Source organism: Acanthisitta chloris, unplaced genomic scaffold (assembly GCF_000695815.1).
Source record: "Acanthisitta chloris isolate BGI_N310 unplaced genomic scaffold, ASM69581v1 scaffold15466, whole genome shotgun sequence".
Classification (NCBI taxonomy): domain Eukaryota; kingdom Metazoa; phylum Chordata; class Aves; order Passeriformes; family Acanthisittidae; genus Acanthisitta; species Acanthisitta chloris.
Genome location: NW_008679891.1, coordinates 24,703 through 45,045, shown reverse-complemented (window position 1 = coordinate 45,045; position 20,343 = coordinate 24,703). Strand labels below are relative to the sequence as shown.

At 45.6% G+C, this 20,343-nt stretch overlaps 1 protein-coding gene across 1 annotated transcript in view; it reads left to right on the top strand.

Annotated features, from left to right (window-relative positions):
- DOCK11 (dedicator of cytokinesis 11) overlaps nt 1-20,343 on the top strand; it is a gene marked incomplete at its 5' end in the record, with an annotated part of 62,618 nt that overhangs the window by 25,380 nt on the left and 16,895 nt on the right. Inside the window, 16 exons of the mRNA XM_009077516.1 lie at nt 1,202-1,271; nt 1,349-1,474; nt 2,047-2,118; nt 2,485-2,631; nt 3,097-3,180; nt 3,596-3,707; nt 7,155-7,333; nt 9,311-9,427; nt 10,133-10,208; nt 10,539-10,642; nt 12,874-12,985; nt 13,095-13,161; nt 13,658-13,705; nt 14,206-14,339; nt 14,995-15,110; nt 16,900-17,037. Coding sequence (XP_009075764.1) covers nt 1,202-1,271; nt 1,349-1,474; nt 2,047-2,118; nt 2,485-2,631; nt 3,097-3,180; nt 3,596-3,707; nt 7,155-7,333; nt 9,311-9,427; nt 10,133-10,208; nt 10,539-10,642; nt 12,874-12,985; nt 13,095-13,161; nt 13,658-13,705; nt 14,206-14,339; nt 14,995-15,110; nt 16,900-17,037 — 1,702 coding nt within the window. The remainder of the gene's footprint in view (nt 1-1,201; nt 1,272-1,348; nt 1,475-2,046; nt 2,119-2,484; nt 2,632-3,096; nt 3,181-3,595; nt 3,708-7,154; nt 7,334-9,310; nt 9,428-10,132; nt 10,209-10,538; nt 10,643-12,873; nt 12,986-13,094; nt 13,162-13,657; nt 13,706-14,205; nt 14,340-14,994; nt 15,111-16,899; nt 17,038-20,343) is intronic.

Genomic DNA, 20,343 nt, shown 5'->3' with positions numbered 1-20,343 from the left:
CAGCACGGGCCCGGCCCGCGGCGGCACAGCGGCGCGAGGGACCTGCACCCTGCCCCCGAAACAGAGGGATGCGCTAAAACGTCCCTCGGCGATGTGCTGCAGCACAAAGGGGGCTGCTGGATGCCACTCCTTGGATACCCTGCATCCATGTACCCGAAGCATCCTACTCCCATGAAATTGGAGGTTGGAAGCTGAGCCTTGGTCCCCCTGAGGTGTGGACCTTGACCCCTGGTCCATAGTGATGCAGGGCTTGATCCCTGGTCCCCCAAGGATGTGGTGCCTATTGCAGTCACATTCCTTCACTATGTGGTGCAGGTTGTGGGGACTTCTCCTGTGTGGAGCACTGTAATTCCACTCTGAATCACCAGAAGGCAAGGACAGGGGAACAGGTGACCCCAGGTACCTGTTGGGTGACTAGCTCCCACCTTCATTTCCAGAGATTTTTTTCAAAGCTTGGCCTGATGCTTTTCAGTTTGTCAGTAGCTTTCTGTTTAGTGACAATTGTTTTCTCATCAGACTTTTGCAGTGGAATTTAAAACCTATTTTATCTGCTAAATGGCTTGTAAACTCCTCCTCGTGGTTTGGCCTGTGGGGGTCTGTGACAGTGTGCAAGAGTTTGTTGTTCCCTCTGGCTGGAACTGGAATGTAAATCCCCAGTGCTGGCTGGAGAAACCTGGCTCTTGCTGCATTCATCAGCCGCCTGGGAGTGCTTCCAGAGGGCTGGCATGTTCTCCATGGTCTGCTTGACCCTCCTGAACTGCAGGGCAACAGCCCAAAATAATCTGATGTGCGTAACAAGGAGCATATGATGTAAATTCAGTAAAAAAGGAGCCTTCCATAATTATTAAGTTCAGGGGATGCAGGAGGGTATCAGATTGTAACAACAATGTTCCGTCTCACCTCCTTGTGCAAGGAGTCTTGAGTGTTGACGTTAGCTGGTCTGGGCAATACCTGGTCCAGAACAAAAGTGGCTTTGGCCACTTCGGCTCTGAGTGCTTTGAGCTGTGCTGTGGCAAGGGCAGTGCAGCCACAGGAGCTGTGAGGGGTGTTGGCCTCCAAGTACTGACTTTCTGCTAATCAGGCCATGCCAGCAGTGAGGCTTTTGAGGTTGAGCAGGATAGGACACATAGTGTCTGTTTTCATGAGCTGGAAGAACTTGTCCTCACCTTGCATGCTAAACACAAACCACATTTCTCCCCAGGGTTCTTCTGCACATCGTGTCCAAGTGCCATGAAGAAGGTCTAGACCACTACTTGCGCTCCTTCATAAAGGTCAGTCATGACACACCACTCCTCAAAACTCCCTGCCAGGAGCAGGCACACTGCTGACACTGTTCTGCTTGCCTCAGTACGTCTTCCGAGCTGAGAAACCAAGCGTCAAACAGGCCAAGATGACCCATGAAATCCTGGTCCTTTCCATGGCCACAATTTTGAAGCAGTCAGCAGATTTTCTAGCCATCAATAAGCTACTCAAGGTGAAGTATTGACAGTACTTGTCTGTCAAGGGTGGAGGGGAGGAAAACGGTGTCTGGTATAAAGCCCAACACTTTCAACCATCCAAACCCACTGCTGGAGCAAAGATACCAGGGCAGCTCCTCACGTCCACATTCTTGAGATTCTCCTCTTACAAGAGAGATGAATTCTTGCAGGGAACGTGGCAGTGTTAATGCTCATGCCAGGACACAGCAAAGGGCTGTTCATTTTGCCAGTTTTACATATCTTCCCGAAGCCACACGTGAAGGGTGACTCAGGGCAGGCTCTCCCTTTCTGGGCTTTTGCAGGGCTTGCACCCCAAACTGTGCTGGATCATGGCAGGGTGCACTGGAGTGTAGAGGGGATAGATCTATTCCCACCCCAAGACTGGCAGGACATCTCCAGATCCAAAGACACCCATGCCAAGCTAACTGCACAAATACAGCTGTTCTTACAAAATGCCATTTGAAAGTGAGCTCTCCCTCCCACACAGGTGATTCCCCAGCATAGTCAGGGAATGTCAGTCATGTTCAGTCCTGCTGAGAAAAGTAATGGTATTCTTTGTTCATTCTAGTACTCGTGGTTTTTCTTTGAAGCACTGGCAAAGTCCATGGCAATGTACTTGCTGGAAGAAAACAAAATCAAGGTAAAAATAAATTTGGTCGATGCTGCTTTACAGACTTGTCATAAACTAACTCTCCTCCAAAGGTTTTTCTGAAAAACTATGTAATTATTTAAGAAAAGATCCCTGCCAAGCTGAACAGCTAGCCAGAGCTTTCCCTTTTTTTTTTTTCCCCTTTAGTTTTCCCTTCTTCCCCTTTTCACTCTCAATCGTAATTTAAAAATTCCAGATCTACTACCTCCTGTAGTTGCAGCCAGTGCTTTCTTTGGCCACTGTTTTGCTAGGAAACAACATCAACAAATGCTGAAGAACCAAAGAACTTGTGGCTGGGCTCAGTTCTTCCCAGCTGCTGGGTTGCAGCACTGAGCTAGGACATGCTTTTGGTTTCAGCTGCCCAGAGGCCAGAGGTTCCCTGACTCCTACCAGCACGCCCTGCATTCACTGCTGCTTGCCATCATTCCTCACGTGACCATTCGCTATAATGAGATCCCAGAGGAGTCCAGGAACGTCAACTTTAGCTTGGCTAACTTCCTGAAGGTCAGCAGTTTCTTTCCTTCTCCCAGGATTTTGTAAAACAACTGAACAACCTAGCAGACAATGAGCGATACTCAGCAAGCAAACAACTGTGTTTGTACTTTCTCTCATCTGTTTTTTTCAGTTGTAAAAACTCTGGAGGGACTAAGCTTCCCTAGAAAAGAAACTTTTTCTTTCCATAGGGACATTATGACACTCTATATGCTAGCTAGGGTTTTCAGTCATGTCTAGCAGTTGTTCAAAACCTGAAATACATGTACTCTTATTTTAAATATTTCTGTTGTCCACTGGAGACTTAAATGAGGTCATCCAAATAATTTCAGGGAAACAAGATCAAGTGTGCTTTGGAGAGTCAGCAGCAGCCTGGAGAATCAAATCTGGCTGCTGGCAGATTGGTAGGATGGAGAGGATTTTGGATGATTGCTTTAATTTTTAATGATTTGTCACATGTTGCTATTTTTTCTCCAGCGTTGTTTGACCTTTATGGACAGAGGATTTGTTTTTAATTTGATAAATGATTACATTTCTGGATTCAGCCCGAAAGACCCTAAGGTAAGTACTAGGTTTCTTGAGAGGTGGTTTGAAGCTGTACATATTTTGTCAGTCAAAACTCTGTAGTGTTCATTTTACATGACTCTTGCAGGCCTTTTACTCTGTTCCTGCAGACACTTCTGGAGGCAGAGACCTCTTTGTCTGGGCCAAGAGCCTATATCCAGATAAGCTTTAAAGCAATATAAAGAGTCAGAACTAAAGGAGAGATTAGTTAATAATCTGGATGAAAAAGTTAAACAAGTCCCAAGTGACAGCTGCATGCATTTAGGGGAACAACACAAAAATTTGCCAGTTATTAGTGAGTTTGACCAAATGCTATTTAGATTCCCCAATCCATGTGGAACATGCACATTGAACTGGAAGCACATGGCTCAAACTGAACACATAGTTTGCATTTGTCTTTTTGTAATTTCAGTTGCTGGTTGAATACAAGTTTGAATTTCTTCAAACCATTTGCAACCACGAGCACTACATTCCTCTGAACTTACCGATGACCTTTTCCAAACCCAAGCTGCAAAGAGTTCAAGGTATGTCCTTTCTCAAGAGACTGGCTAAAAAGCCATAATTCGTTAGTTTTGACAGCTTCTGACCAGGTAGACTTTGGTTTGGTGTCAAGGAAATGATTGTCCTGGTTAGCCTGATTTGCATTAATCTCAGGACAAGATGCTTTTCAGGCAGGTTTACACTATTTTGCTCCAGAATGCAATGCAGTCAGGCTTTTCAGTATTTCCTGTATTGAAGTTTGCATGTAATATCAATAACAACATCCAAAAGAAACTGCCCATGCTTCAGTAAATACACAAACTGTGTAAGTGTCATCCTTTGTTCTCACAAGTGTCATGATCCCCCGAGAAGTGGGTGTCTCATGGGTGGATGCTGTAGAAAATGGAGATACAGGAGAACAGACTGAACTCACTGCTCTGCTGCCAGCTCTATTTGTGGCCACCAGAAGGTGATCTAGGTTACCTTCTGCTTTCATTTTGAACAAGAGCACAGCAGTGCACAGTGTGTTTGAGCTTGTACTCAAACCTGGGCTGGAGGCAGCCAGCAGAGAGCTTGAGCCCATGCCAGCCCTTAGCCCATACCAAGGGCACATGTACTGTGGCACCACCACATATCCACACTGCTGTCACTGTCACACTGTGTCCCCTTTGGTCCTGAAGCTGCTCACCACAGGTTAGATGGGGTTTGCAAGGGGCTGGGCTTAGGCACTGCGCAAGTGTGGGTGGCTGCAGCTCTGCTACCAGTGGCAGTGTGGACCTTGCCAGCCTCCAGTGAGTGCTACAGACATAGCCTCATTCTCTCTGGGTCCTAATTTCTGTGCAAGACAAATACAGTAAAGATTGCCAGGTTTAGATAGATGCTAATAGCCTGGCCAATGTAAGTACTGAAGAGGAGAGTGAGGTTTGGGATTCCCCTGTGTGAAAGCCTAGTGGGTTTATGATTGTATGATTTATTCTGATGGAGACAAGGGGATGTTTGGTTGTGCTCAGGTGCAGTCATACAAGTCCCAAAGTGGTTCCACATACACACAGGTGGCAGAAGCAGGAGTAACTGAAGTATTTCTTATTCTAGTGTATATTTGACTGCTCAGAGCTTTCTGGACCAGCTGCTAATCTCTTACATCAGTTTGACTGCTTGTCTGGCATAATTTAACAAAGACTACTGCTAGAAACAGCAGATAAAAACACATCCATGGGACCTCTATGTTGCTTGTTAGTGGCATGATAACATAAGGATGCTCTTTCTTGGTTAACATTGACCTTTGCATTTGTGATGGTTAAACTGAAAAGCTGTAAGGGCAGCTCATCCTTCCTCCTCTATTTTTTTGTGTCTGGGATCTACCAGCTGAGGTTCACACACCGCTCTTGGCAGTAGAGCAGCCCACCCTCAGGTAGCAGAAGTGTCTTTATGGTGGTGCCTGAGCTCTGCCTGCCATGGTGGAGGCATGTAGTGGTATATCTCCATTGTAAACTTGTCTGGTTTTATGGGCAGGCCTGTGGTTCCAGGGGACAGTGGGATCAGAGATGGAGAGGTATGAAGTGCACAGCAGCAAGGAGATACCCTGCTGGCACGCCTCACCTCTTTATCAGCTTACTTGGATGAAGAGAGGTGACATGCCCAAACCCCTACTGCTGTGTTCCTGGGTAGAGAAGGTATAGCCCCCAGGGAGGTGGATAGAGAGAGCTTCTGCTGGGCATGCTGTCAGAGCACATCCCTGTGACCACATCCTGTTGAGTTGGAGTGTTGTATCTTGGAGCAGTTTCTCTAAAATGGCTCATGCTGGGCTGCTTGCTGGTCTGTGTCACTGCTGGCTCACCTGGAGACATCAGCCAGAGCAAGCCCTGAGCCTGGCCCCACAGCCAGCAGCACACAATTGGTTTTGCAATCTTGCGATGAAAAAAGAACCCAAGGGATTGATAGGAGCTGGGAGTTAAGCGATAGCCTACAAATAAAATGAGAGCATGACATACTGTCCTGTTTCTCCAAGATTTAGAGCATTACTTATTCCTGTTTATTTTTGCTGTCTTTTTATTTGTCCCTTTTCTTTTTGCACATGAATTAGCTTTTTTTTTCATTTGCTGTGGAACGGTTCACTTCAGTAGGTAGGTCCAACTGGAATCACCAAATCCTCTAATGTGAAATTAAATATGCACCTGCCAATCATTTAGCTTGCATTCAACTAATGAAATAACCTTGATGTGTGACAAGTAGCATTTCCTAACGTGACTAACAATGAAAGCTAGATAATGTTCCAAATTACTTTCTCTTTCCTCTGAATCAGTTTCACAATCCAGTAAATGCTATTTATGAATCAGTGAACTTAAAAATATCTTTCACAGACACAGAGCTGTTGGAACCCTTCGGCTGGGATTTTCAAAGCTGTGTGTGTGCACCCTGCCTTACCACAGAAAAACTTTCACACCTGTGGGGTTTTCATAAAAAGGTCTGAGCTGAGGATTTGAACCCTCTGGGGGAAGAACACAGAGCTGTGGGATTATCCCTCTGGGAGGCTTAAAGCAACAGTCAAACAGTGCCTGTGGCAGCTCTAATTTGGTATATGGGTTGTCTGACAGAGGTAATGGTGTCAGGACAAAGTCATTGGTAGCAGCCTGAGTGCACACACACCCTGCACCAAAATCTGTGTCTTTGTTGCTTTCCAGCTGTGCTGTCCAGGCATACTAGTGGTAGTGATGCCTTATCCTTTTGGAGACTCTCCTTTGGTTAGCCCAAATCTACATGATATATGGGGTTACAGGTTAACCAAGGTGATTAGCTACTGAACTGCCTTTCTCCTGACAGTCAGTGCAGCTTCTTAAGGAGCAGTGTTCAATATCTGCTGGTGGGAAGCTAAGGGAATCTCACTTTTTTTTGCAAGCAGCTGTTTGGAGCCTTTCCCTGGCTCCTCAGTTCTTGCAGAGGGGCTGGACAACCCAACTGTGCAGACTGCTGGAAGATGCAGTAGTGGTCACTTGGTATGGTGTCCACTTTTGCATCCCTCATCCCGGCAGGAGTATTTCTGCCCATTCCCATGCTCAGTGCTGCTTGGTGGAGTTTGGCACCCCCACTGCCTGAGTACTTTGTGGATTTACAGGATAACCCCCAGGCAGGAGCAAAGCAGCCCCCAGGCAGTAAGTTGTGCTGTTTTTCCCCATTTCATCCATCTCTGATTTTACAAATCACTCGTTGGAGAGGTAAGCTGTGCAAAGCATCACGCTGCAGAAATCCTTCCTTCAAGTGTTGCTGAAATGGTGAGAGTTTAAATTTGTGAACAGCCTGAAATGGAAGATGCCAAGCTCTTTGATATGACTTAACTCAGTGGTGGAGAAAACTGTATAGTCAGTTCAGGCTTTATTGAAATATCAGTGCACTGTAGGAGAGTGATGAACACCACTCGCCTTTTTGTGGTTTACATGACTGTTATGTCTTGCTCTGAACAGTTCCCTTAACCATGGCCTTGCTGTTTCTTTCAGATGTAAATCTCGAATACAGTTTAACTGATGAGTATTGCAGGCATCATTTCCTGGTGGGGATGCTTCTTAGAGAAGCCTCTGTTGCCTTGCAGGACAACTATGATATCAGATACACAGCCATCTCAGTCTTAAAAAATCTCTTGATCAAACATGCCTTCGACAACAGATATCAGCACAAGGTCAGGCCTGTTTTGTTGGCTTTTTAACATAATGTTGCTGAATTTTATGAAAAAACCCACACATCAGAGTTTTAGATATTGCATGGTGCACCAAGGGTACTTTCATTGCTTTTTCGGGAGCTATTGTAAATAACTGATAGTTATGGTATGCCAGTAATAGCTCTGAGAAATGATCTGGGGTCACAAACAATGCAGTTAGATAATTGCAGCCCTTTTATTTACACTGAATATTTAGATAATAAAACCTTAAGCTGTTAAGAAACTTGAGAGTGTCATTAGCCAATAGGTCATTCAACAAAATTAAGCAACATCAATAATGTTCTGGTCTTGGGCTTAAATTCATCCCCTGCATTAATATGCTATAATCAGGAAACAGAGCTATCTCTGTTACAAGTTAGCTGCATGTTTTCCTAATTAGTGACTCAGAGGAAAGGATCTCGATTCTCATGGGATGCTGGATTTCCACTGGGTAGCTCTCAGCTTTCTTAGGTCAGAGGCTCAGCATGTGGTAATGCTGAAAGAGCCTGGAGATGGGCTTGTTGTATTTTGGTGCTGCTCTCTACTGACACATATGCCCTCCAAGGTCTCCAGCTACCTATGCAGACACTACTTGTCCTTACTCTGGCCTGAAAACATGCCTCTCTCTGGAGTTAAGTCCTCAAATTGCTCTTAGTGTGCTGCATTCCTGAGTTTTATTTGGGAACGTGGTTAACTTCCTAGCATGAAGATTTGGAGGAATGACCTGAACATGCCTGGAGCTCTCATGGGCCCAGAGCTAGCTCCTCTTCTCTCCCTTCTCTGCCTGTCTGAAGGGCTGAGTGGGAGGTGGGCTTGTTTTTCTCCTTCAGTGAGGATCCATGGTGATTTACATAGCCTAGAAACAAAACTGCAGCCCATGATGATTGGCAAGACTTGATATTTCAGGAGAGATTTGCCAGCTCCCTGTCAGGGCTGGGTCAGAGGCAGCGTGTTCCTGCTCTTCTGGGTGCCTGGTACCCCTCACACTAACTCAGGAGCTGTCTGCCCCCTTGGCATGTGGCACTCTCCTTGCCTTCTCAGAAACTCCACCTGGCTGACAGCTGTCCCATGGGATTTTCGTGCATGTGTTGTGCTCCAGGCTGTGTGACCAGGAAACTGCTGGAGCCAGGGCAGGATGCTCAGCTGGTGTCCAGAGACACCAAAGCAGAAAATGACATTATGGGCAGGACGGGCTGCATGTAGCAGGGTCTGTTGGCACAGTCTTGCTCCAGTGAAGGAAACTCCTGCTCCATCAATGGCTGAGAGAAGGCTTTCTCAACCCATGAGTGTTTTCAAGATTTCTTTTATCTTCTGCTGTACTGAATCAGAAGAAGATTCTTTTAGCATTCAAAATGTTCCATTCAATTTGCAAGCCTTAAATCTCTTCTTTTTATTTTTTAACCGATCTGTCAAATCCAGAATAATAAATGTTTACAAAAAAAGATTTGGATGTAAAAGACCCCTCCATTTAGAAAATCTCAACCAGACCATTTTTGATCTGTATCACTTAATCCAAATTAATCTGTTCCTACAAACTGTTTTCACTAGAAGCATTTGCTATGGAGAATTCCTGACTGGAAGCAATAGCCAGCAACAAGTGTGGAGCAAATGTTTCTGTTTCATTACTCCTGAGTGTTGCACTTAAAAATCAAGCTATGTGAGTGAAGTGCCAGTTAAAGAGTTAGGAAATCCAGGATTTGGTTTGTCACACATCCTGTATAACTGGGAATGTTATTTAGCTTCCAAAATTCCTGCATGTTCTAAACTTGTTGCTGGAAGCAAAGTTCATCCCTGGCAGCCCTGGAAGTGGAGATGAGAAGCCAAACCAACACATGTCCTCAAACACCATATAAAGTGTGTAAATACAGATATAGATATTTGTGGTTTGGCTTAGGAGTTTCTCTTTTTCACTCTGTTGGAAACCTGGGCTCTTAGCTATATTTTTCTCCCCATTTTCAGAACCAGCAGGCAAAAATCGCTCAGCTCTACCTGCCACTGTTTGGGGTTCTCCTGGAGAACCTCCAGCGAGTGGCCAGTCGTGAGGCTCTCTACTCCTGTGCAGCTGCCTCCAGCCCCGTGAGTACAGCCCAGTGATGCCTCTTTGTCCTTCTTCTTGGTACTGCTCTCCCCACACACCCCCTGTGTGACATCCACTGCCTGTAGCCAGGCTCAGCTTTGGAAATAAGCGTGTTTTTCTTCTCCCTACAGCCCCATGATATGCTTATTTCTTTTAATTTGTTTTTTCCTGTGACTTTGGTGTAGCACTGGGTACAGTGTCTCTCCCCCTGTTTTTAGCATGTTGAACATGTTTCTGTATGGTATGTACAGTGCCGTGAGGTGAGGTAAGTCCCTCCAAGTGCAACAAGTTGCAACAGGACCCAGCCCCGGACTCCAGCAGCTATTCTGGAGAGTTGCCTGTTTGCCTGAGAGTTGTGTGTGGTTCCCAAGAGGCCTTAACCTTGCAGACTAGCCTTTCCTCCTTATTTGGGGCAGAAACAAATAGGACATTTGAGAAAAACAATTCAAAATTTCAACTCAAATGATGGAGGGAAAAAAAAGAGAACACACTGCTATGACTTACTTAAATATATTCTGTTACTCTTTGTCTTCCTCCCCAAGTCCTTCATCTCTTTCTTATGGAAGTAAGGAAATAGATTTTTGTTTCATCTGTGTTATTTTTTAAAACTGCTCTAATTTGCCTTTTCGTATTGCTTTATTCTCTTCTATAAGAGAATAGGTGTTATCTTCCATAGGTCACAATAACCTTATATTGCTTTACAGGCATCCAGGGATGAATTAATGTGCAGTTTTCCATCCCCCTCAACTAGATCCAGCCTGATTGCAGACAAAGATCCAGGTAAAGTCATTTTTCTAAATTACCCATTTTTTTCTAAATTTCCCATTTACTTTTAACATGACTGTTACCAGCCCCAAAAAGCACCAAATCCATCACTCCAAACCTGAAACAGTCATCTCCTGAAGGACCTTGCAGAGTCTGTTTGCTTTTCCATAGATGTGGTGTCAACTCAACTGTCCTTTCCAGATTTGTTCTTTTCCAGCTTTTGACATGGAGCTTTGGCGAGCTCCATCTGTGCTGTCTGAACCGTGTCCTACACTTGCTGTCTGTGCTGCAGTGTGGAGTGCCAGTGCTGAGGGATTAATTGTGGGGTCTGGTGTTTCTTTTCAGCCTGTGGAGCAGCCCTTCCAAATGGCCATGCAATAAAACGAGAGGACTCAAAAGGATCCCTGAACTCAGAGGGGGCCACGAGTTCTCCGGATCAGAGTGAAAACGTAACGTATCCGGGGCTGGAAAGAACAGTGCTCACCAGTCTGTGGGCTGTGTTAAATAAGGGGGAGGGAAAAGGAGTTCCCCATGGTAACCCTCTCCAAAGCCAGCATATAGATATCTCTGTCTGGAAACAAACAGATTGATGTTTCACAGAGGAGGTCAGAGTCACAGGTCTGGTATGCTCTCCCTGTTCAAACCATCTCTGAGCCAAAAATAGAACTCTTCACAAATTACTTATTGAAGATGGAAGGCAAAGTCTGTGTGGAAACTCTCTGCTCCCATGGTGCATTTGTGTATACTCAGCCATGCTCTCTGTGTGTGGATGGGTCTGAGCCTGGCCAAAGCCCAGTGCAGTGCTGGGAACTCTTCTCCACGCATGTCTGGGACGCAAAGCTCTGTGCTGTGAGATGGCCAGTGACTTAGGAGGTGCTTGTAAGAAAACCAGCCCAGGCTAATAACCACAGGCCCAAACTTGCAGAAGGTGACCATGGTTATGCCACAAAGAGCTCTGACCCCACTATTCAGACAGGGTGTACTCTCTTCTTGGCAGATTGCACACATAGAAATCAGGTATTTGTGCAAACCAAGTCCTGGTTTTCCTCAAGGTGCTTTCCAGTTGTCTTGGGATGATGTGAATCATTGATGCACTTTAAAAGTTGGCCCTTGCAATAAGCCAGGCAGAGAATATCTGGGCTCTTGCTGGCTGTGTGCTGACATGCTTAGGAGAGGTGGGGCCTTGAAGCTCTCCTTCCATGAATCACTATCAAACTGTTCAGTAAAGCCCTGAGCATGTGCTTCAGTGCTGCTGCTGCTGGGGTTTGCAGGAAGCGTTATCACTTGCAGCTCAGCTCTTCCCCCATGGCCAGATGTCTTCCTCTGTGCCCTGAAGGTGCATTTCTCAGTCGTTGAAAACAGCCTTTCTGTTAGGGAATGTGATATCCACAAACCCATGTGGTCCTATCACAATGATAGGGCAAGGGGTGACGGGTTCAAATTGAAGGAGGGGAAGTTTAGGTTAGATGTTATAAAAAAGTTTTTTACTGTGAGGGTGGTGAGAAACTGGCACAGGTTGCCCAGGGAGGTAGTGGCTGCCCCGACCCTGGCAGTGTTCAAGGCCAGGCTGGATGAGGCCTTGAGCAACCTGATCTAGTGGGGAGATGTCCCTGCCCATGGGACTAGATGATCCATAAGGTCCATTCCAACCCCTAAAATTCTATGATTCTATGAATTTCTATGAATCTATGTAAAAGCAGTGCCACGTGGAGGAGCACAACGCTGCTCTGCAGAGACAGACATGTTGCTCATTGCCTGTTCCCCTGGAGTGAGTTGTGTGCTGACTTGAAAATTTGGCATGGTCAGTAGCAAAGTTCTGGCTCTAGCACCACATCTCCAACTCTAAACTGAGTGTTTGTTTCTGCTTTATTATGACTCATGTCTACAGCTTGTCCCTGAATAAACAACAAATAAGATCTGTGGATCTCTCTCCAAACATGTGAGGCACAGCTTTTAGGCAAAGCATCCTGCTTAGGGCTTAATCGTATCCATTTGTCAGAGAGTGAGCACAGAGATGCAAAATAAAATTCATATAACTGTAGAAGCCATGTTTCCCACCACACAATGGCCAAGCCTTTCCCACATAAATTGACTAATCTGCAGGATTTCACTTATTTTGCCTAAATCACTAAGTGGGAGGAAAATCAAAACACTTCAAAAAATCAGGGAATGGGAAAAAGTTCTTCAGCTGAAATGTCCTTGGTTTGTAATAACTGACATTTTATTTTGAAGTGTATGTCTTTAACAGAAAGTTAGATTCTTGCTTTAAACTGTGACTGCCACTGAACTTTTTTTTTTTTTTTTTACAAGAACTGTCTTAAAAAAAGTTGGGGCATTTAGATGCTGCAGAGAGCAGGGGAAGTGAAAGCAAGCTGCTATGCATTTTGCTGGATAAGTCATCATTCACTGCCCAAACATCCAAACATTTTTTTTCTGGGCAGAGAAGCATTTGGTCATGTGCCCAGGATTTCCAGGCTGCTCATCACTGGATGGGCAGCAACTCCAAAGGAAGAGCTGTCTCCAAAGCATGGTGCTGTGGCAGGGCAGGAGAATTCCAGCCCATCTGATATGTGCCGGGTTTGCTGTGCCCATGCTGCCCAGCATCTGGCCCTGTGCTCTGCTCAGGCACAGCCTGGGAACCAAGACCACAGTCCTTCACATCACATCTGTGTCCCAATAGATCCGCAGAAGTTCCATGAGGAGCAGCATATCACAGTGCAGCCGGCTGGACCAGTTTGAGATCCGGACACTTCTGATGTGCTACCTCTACATTGTGAAGATGATCTCTGAAGGTTGGTGGCTCCTGCTCACTCTGGGCAGCCAGAAAGACAAGGGACTGTCACTGGCAGTTTTGGTCTGTATGGTAACCTTTTGAGATTTTTGTTTTTCTTTTTCTTTCAGATACTCTTTTAGCTTACTGGAACAAATTCTCTCCCCAAGAGCTGATCAATGTTCTTTTGCTTCTGGAGTGAGTATCATGAGGCTGCTTTTCAAACACTGCACATTTGTGCAGTCAGTACCAGCCAAGAAGGAGACCACAGGGCATGCACTGTCCTGTGCAGCACTAGGGCTGCCTGGCCAGGTTGTAATGAAATGCTCTTCCTCACTCTGAGGAGAAACAAGTGTGTATTGAGGGAGCACGGTGAAGTGGCAGTGCCCTATGGTCAGTCTGGGCTGTGTCCCACCATGTGTGAACAAGGAGGGCTCTTGGCAGACCCTCCTGCTGTCACTGGCACAGCCTCCACATTGCAGTGGGTTTGGTGGAACAGATGGGTGAGAAGACAGGGATGTGCCATAGGGTTTGGAAACCAAGGGTATGATGTCAAGTGACTTTTATATGTAGACCAAAACCCTCATGTACAAAGGAGTGTGTCTGCAGGCAAGGACAGGGTAGATTTTAAATGTTCCGGATTGTTCCTGATCTGCAGGATCTGTAACATATATGTATTTCCTTTTCTTTCTAGGGTGTGTTTATTTCACTTCAGATACGTGGGGAAGAGAAATATTGCCAGGTACTGCATTCTGCCATCTGGTGCTAAGATGCTGTCCCTGTGCTCCCTGCCGCAGCCGAGGCAGGAAGGGCACGTGCACAGCCACACTGGGCAAACCCCAGCTGGCAGGAAGCCCGAGGGGCTGGGACTCTGCTCAGCACCATGCCGCGAGCAGGGTCCCCTCATCTCAGCATCCTGCCCCTTCCCTCCCCTCCAGCTCCTGCATGAGATCCCCAGGCCCAGGCGAGCGCAGGTTGGCAGTGTCCCCCACAGCTGTCAGCAGGTGAGACACGAGTCACGCTGCATCCTGCTCCTGAGCAGCAGCACTGCTCTTGCAGTAGCTCTAGGGCCATCTGGAGCAGGCGAGGTCAGCATAGCCTGGTCGGTCCCACTGGGAATGCCCAGGATAAACCAGATTAGTGTGTTGGAGGGAGGAGGTCTCCATCCTGGTGCCTTGTGTAATTCTATAGTGTTGTGGCCACTGCTGCTGGTCCAAACCCAGGCTTTGCTTCCCGTTGCAGGGTGCATGACGCCTGGTTATCCAAGCACACAGGAGCAGATAGGAAGTCTCAGACGATGCCAGCGCTCCGCAGCAGAGCTGGGGTGCGGCTCCAGCATCTGGGCAGCTTGGACACTTCCTTCACGCTCAACCACAGTATGTACAGCAGTCAGATAGGTCTGTGGAGTCTTAGCCTGAAGAAAATTGCATGTAGCCATTTTCCATTTGCTGCTTCTTGCTCCCGGATACTCAAACTCTACAGAATTACAGTGGTCACTGCTCCTCCCTGCAGCATTCCTAGACGGGTGACATTTAAGCCAGCCCCTTAAAAATCATCCCTGGGACTTAGGACTTGTCTGGCTTTTTCCTCTTCCCTGTCTTGGGTCAGCTCCTTAGCAGATTGTGTGTGCAGGTGATGCCTTGGTTTGGGTGGTGAGCAGGGCAGGCAGGACAGCTGCTCTGCACAGACCTGGGGTGGAATTTATTCTAAGCCTCTCCACGTGGGAGAATTTTGTCCCATTGAGGCACTTTGCTATTTCCCTGCTGTGGAGACAACTTGGACACCTCATCCTCTGTCTGGCTTTAAAGACAGGGATATTAAAGAGAAATATTGACATTGGTTTTCTTGCTTGGCATCAGACTGAGGCAGCTTCTCTGAATGGAGCTGGCAAATTCAGCATTTTGCTTTTCTTGCCTCATCTCCCAAACCTAGTGAAGTGCAAGGGGAGAATCTTATCTATATCCACATTTGGGGTTTTTTGGGAGCTGGAGTGTTAACACTGTTTCCTCCTGATTTGCTCTCTGCCCACAGATGCAGGCACCTCAGAAGCAGATATTGTGCACCAGGCATTACTGGAGGGCAATATTGCCACCGAAGTGTGCCTGACAGTTCTGGACACCATCTCCTTTTTCACTCAGAGTTTCAAGGTCAGCACTGAAATCAAAACTGTTGTAGAAAAGTGTGCTGTATTTCTGTATGTGTGTGGATTTTGGTGATCCATTCTCATAGAGTGGAAGAATGATTTGCTTTTGTAAAGCCTTTCACATTTGCAGCTTGTTTATTTTCCAAAAAGCTGAATATTTCATGGTGTCTCAGAGTAATTACGCCCTTACACAATCTTGGCATTTCTTAAAAACTGCATGGTCGGAGAAATTTGTATGGATGTTATACTATGACTGTAGGTATTACAAAAATAGAGTAAGAGGAAATGTGCCTATGTAGAAAGGAGGGATTAGAGGAAAGGGAAATGGAGGTCCAACATTTTTAGAATGGTCACTCTTATCTACCATAAATTACCCAGAAGTGAGGCCCAGATTTCTCTGAATTGCTGTACATGAGTGTCTGTGGGGCTGAGGCATTCTAGCTGTGGTTACCAGTGTAGACAGGACCAGTACCACAGGTAGAAGTCTTCTCCTCCATATAATGACTCACATTCCTGGCAGTTATGACCATCTACAAGAACCAAAGCCTCTGGTGAAGAGAGCCCCAGGCTGGCAGCAAAATACTGAAATACTGTTCCAGGAATGCTCTTCCCAAAGTGTGGCTGGAGGAATCCTGCGTGTAGCCAAGTGTCTGTATAATGTCACAAGAACAGCATTTCAGAGTGAGCACGATGATAATTTCCTTTTTAGATGGATTGAATAACATGAAAAGAAAGGTCATCATGGCCTCTACTTCTGTTCTAGTGCCAAAAAGCCATCCTGGTGCATACATTAAATTAATCCTTAGATGTTTGGTAACAGCAAAAGGATTTCAATGCAAGGGTTAAAACTTGCTTGACTTTCTCAGTTGCCTTTTTGAATACAGCTGAACCACAAAACAGTGTGATTTTGAAACCACAGGATAGACTGGATTCCCTTCCGCTTTAATGGGCTTCTGCTTCACTTTTATGGTCACACAGTGTTACCACACAGAGTGGGCTCTGCACTGCAGCCACAGGGCTCTGGCTGTTCTTACTGCCAGAGTAAGTGAGCTGAGTTTGAAAGTTTGGATTTTTAAACTTACCTTGTGACAAGGTGTGTACAAGGTGTCAAAACACAAATCTGAGCCAGCCGAAGGATTGCTTGGACTGACAGTAAGATAGGGGCTGTTGATCTCCTGTTGATATGGGACATCCACATCCTTGCTTGCATGGCCAGTGGCTGCAAGGATGGCAGCAGACACAAGCCATCTGACCAACACCAAACTGTATTAATCCTCCCCAAGTAATTCTATTGTGCCATATCTCCAGAAGGTGCAAACTGGCAAAACTTGGCAGGAAACGAGGAAAGTAACCACAGCTATGAATCCATCCAGTGAAAAGATGTGATAGTCTTTTTTTTTCCCCTCTCTCTCTTTTGGGCTGCAAATGAAACTCTTTTCAAGATGAATAAAAAGAAATGGAAAAGAATAGTGTGATAATTATGTTGGTAACAGCATGTTTTATTTCAAATAACTTCAGGCAACCAGTGAAAGTTGTACAGATTATTGACTTAGGTTTTGGAATTAGTGATGCAAAATTGATAAAATATTTTTGTTTTATTCTCTGCTAAAATAATCTCTGACCAACTACCATGAGTTTGTAGTGATTGTCACATCTACTAGGCATATTTTACTGAAGGTCCTATTCCTTATCTGGCTTAAGAATTGATGTGATTAATTATGCAAAATTATTTCTGTCATTTCTAGCTTCAGGCACAACATTTCTGTAAAGTAAATTCTCTCATTGCTTTCCAGACCCAGCTTTTGAGTAATGATGGCCACAATCCACTTATGAAGAAGGTTTTTGATATTCATCTGGCTTTTCTCAAAAATGGGCAGTCAGAAGCAGCCCTTAAGCATGTGTTTGCCTCTCTCAGAGCTTTCATTAGCAAGGTATGTAATACATGGGTATCCTCCTACACAAGGATGCAGGAGAACTTCTAGGTATGGCAGAAGAGGCCAGTGTGCTTACACTCCTGTTAAACCAATATTTTGGAGATATTTAGAGATGCATTTTAGAAAACAATTTCACTCATTTAAAAAACAGCCCAGGTTAAGTTCTCTAGTTACTTATTATTTGTTGGCTATCACGAAGCAAAAGGTGAAATAGTGAGGAATTTCCTCACTTGCCTTAGTCACAAAGGTTGGTATCTGTTCGACCTAAAGCTGGTGCTTGAATCTTTGCTCTGAACTGCCAGTATTGCTATTGCTTGAATACTCCTTGCACTGACAGGCAGCCCCTCACCCACTGCATTTGAAAGAGGGTAGTACTTGCTGAACCCCTTTCCACACTTTTCTGAGCCCTGATAGGCAGCAAGGCTGTTCAACCCTCTGAACTCAAGCAGTGACAAAGCCACAGCTAAGCACAAAAGAGCAGTGATTGATGATGTTGCTGACATTTCCCTTCATGCTTGTCAAAACCTGCTGCTTCTCAAAAGCAGGTTTTCAAGACCCAATGTACATGCAAATGCCATTCCTTCCAAAGTGCATGGTTATCATAAATTCAAAATGAATTAAAACCTCTCAAATCACTTGAACACAACACTTCATCAATGAGGAAAATTCATGTGGCAGGAGATTGCAGCCAGGCAGGGCACAGTATGTGAGTGATAAGCAGCCAAGAGTAACTTCCAAAGGAACTTTGGCACTAGCTGCCAAGCAAGGTCTGATTAAACAAAGAGACTGCTAAACTGTTTTTCAAAGGTGAAAAAAGTCTGTGCTGTACACATTTTGCTAAAACCCCACAGCAAAGCTAAGAGCTAGTATGAGTCTAGGGCTGAATTTTGGCTTGTGCTAAGCAAACACATGGGAAGCAGAAATGCAGAAGTCTTGCTGACTCCCTGTCTGGCTTCAGACATTGTGGTCTCCTACAAGGTTTTTTCCATGGGGCTTCTTAAAGCCTGCTAGATTGGCAACTGGCAGTGGCAGGAGTCACTTAGTTTTTCTGCAGAGTCCAATGCATGTTTATTTCTCTACCTTTCTTTTGAGTTTTCTACTTGCCTGTGGTCTGCTTAGCCTCGAGATCCATCCTGCTGCTGATATGCACACACCCCACTCTTCCCATTGCTTGTCAAAAGTTTGTTTAGCCAGAAATGTTTGGTTTGTGCCTATAGCAAATAAGAGGCATTCCTTGCCTCCTTGGCATGTTTTCTGTGGTTTCTTAAACGTGAAGCCAAACCTGCACACCTGCTCAATCTGATCTCACTATCAGCATTCAAAGCCTGGAGACCTTCAGGGGTTTCCACAGTTGCTTTCCAGAATGCTGATGACAGCAAGGCAAGCTGCATGCTTGGCTGCTGCAAGGACAGGCAGTGGGATTGTTTTTCTGGATTAATGCCAGCCTGAATCCATGAGAAATTTGACATCATGAGTCTTTAAAGATATGAAAGATTGATTTCAGCTATTTTCTCACATTTCCCCTATGACAGGACATATGTTGCTTCTGTAAAAGCAAGATACTAGCCCACTAGATGGTATCTATAAGGAAGTGTTTTCTTTGCCAACTCCATAACCACACAAGTCCCAAACTTCCTTTTAAGTCCTCTCAAGGGTTATTCTAAGGCCTAAAGTGGCTGGGGTTGGGGTAGGGGGGCTCACTGCATTTCATGACAAGTACAAGGATGGCATGTTTTCCTCAAGTTGATTTTGAAGTACAAACACTGCACTTCATAACTTCAAGAAAAGCGAGAGTGAGTTATAACTTTGACATAGCTAGAATGGACAACTTGTCATTTTTATGGACTTCTGTAGCTATAATTACAATGAAAAGAATCCCTCTCTTATCTGGGGTCAGAGCAAATGTTTGCTGGAGGGAAAAATACTCCTGAGATTTATTCTGCAATCCCAAAGTCTTAGAAATAGCTTTAATATGCATTGAATCTAGTTACTTGATAGGCAAAAGGCTTTTCTTTAAAATTTTTTTAAAAAAGGAAGAAATTTAGCAAGAATGCAAAGAACAAAAAAGTTCTGTAATTGTTTGCATCTTTGCTTTTGGTTTTAAAATGAATCATGTGTGCTGGAAATTTGAGAAGAAAGCTGTTTCTGTTTTACCAGCTGGAAAGAAGCAGCAAAAGCTAGATTGTTCTTGTTGCATGCTCTAGGTTTGCTTGACAACTGAATCCTTCTTTTCAGAGTATCAGTTACAGGTAAATACATTCATAAATACATAGATAGATGCTTGGGAATGGTCTTTAAATCAATGGTTATAAAGAAACACATGGGCAAAGGAGGGGTCTGCATTGAAGAGCAGCTCAGACACGTGGATGTGAGCGATGGAAACCCCATGTCCTGCCCTCATGTCCCTTTTGTGCCGAGGCCTCTCTTGGGGGCTGTTTGCTATGTTGACTCCTGCTCTGATCCATCATATTAGGGCTGGATCAGATGGGCTCCTCCACAGTGCGCACACATCCCCACACAGGCTGTTTCACACTCTTCACAGTGTGTTTGTTCTCCTGACAGCTGTGGAGCCTCAGGCAGCACCTGGCTGGATCTCCAGCAGGCATACAGCCATGGGTCTGCTGCCCTGAACCTGGCACGAGGAGCCAGGTCTGTCTGGGCTTGGTCTCCAGAAAGGGACACAGGTTCCCTGTGGAAAGGGCACAGGTTTTCCTCCAGAACTGATGCAGTGTGGAGGGGAGCGCACAGGGCTTCTCCTGCAGCAGATTCCCACGCAAGGTTTTTCTCTCTAGCATTGGGTTGGAAATCTCTGGGAAGCCCCTGCAGGCAAGCAATGTCCCTGCTGAGAGCAAGTGCCAGCCGTATCTTCTTGGGTGCCTGTGTGCTGTTTGTGCGTGCCCAGTCGCACAGCTGTGGCCAGCTCTGGGCTAAACCCAGTGCTGAGCATGACCACATCTCACCCTGGGCGAAGGATTGCATTACAATGGGCAGCAGCTCCTCAGGAGCTGCGTTCCTGAGTGTACACAAGATCCTCATGGCCCTGCGTTACTATGATGCTTACTTGCCTCTTCCTCTCTCCCATTTTTGGAGCTCGTTGCCAGCTGCAGCAGAAGGAGCAGAGTGGTGCTGTGCAATGCCTGAACAGCTTCCTCTCCCTCCAGGAGGTGTTGGCATCACCCCTCTCCAGCAGTTCCCTGTGGTGGCAGCGGAGGCTGCGTGCCAGCACAAAGCCCTTCCTTGTTTTGCTTCCCTGCACCCAGCTCACTGTGGTCAGGGTGGAAGGAAGCCAAGTGTGGTGCCCCT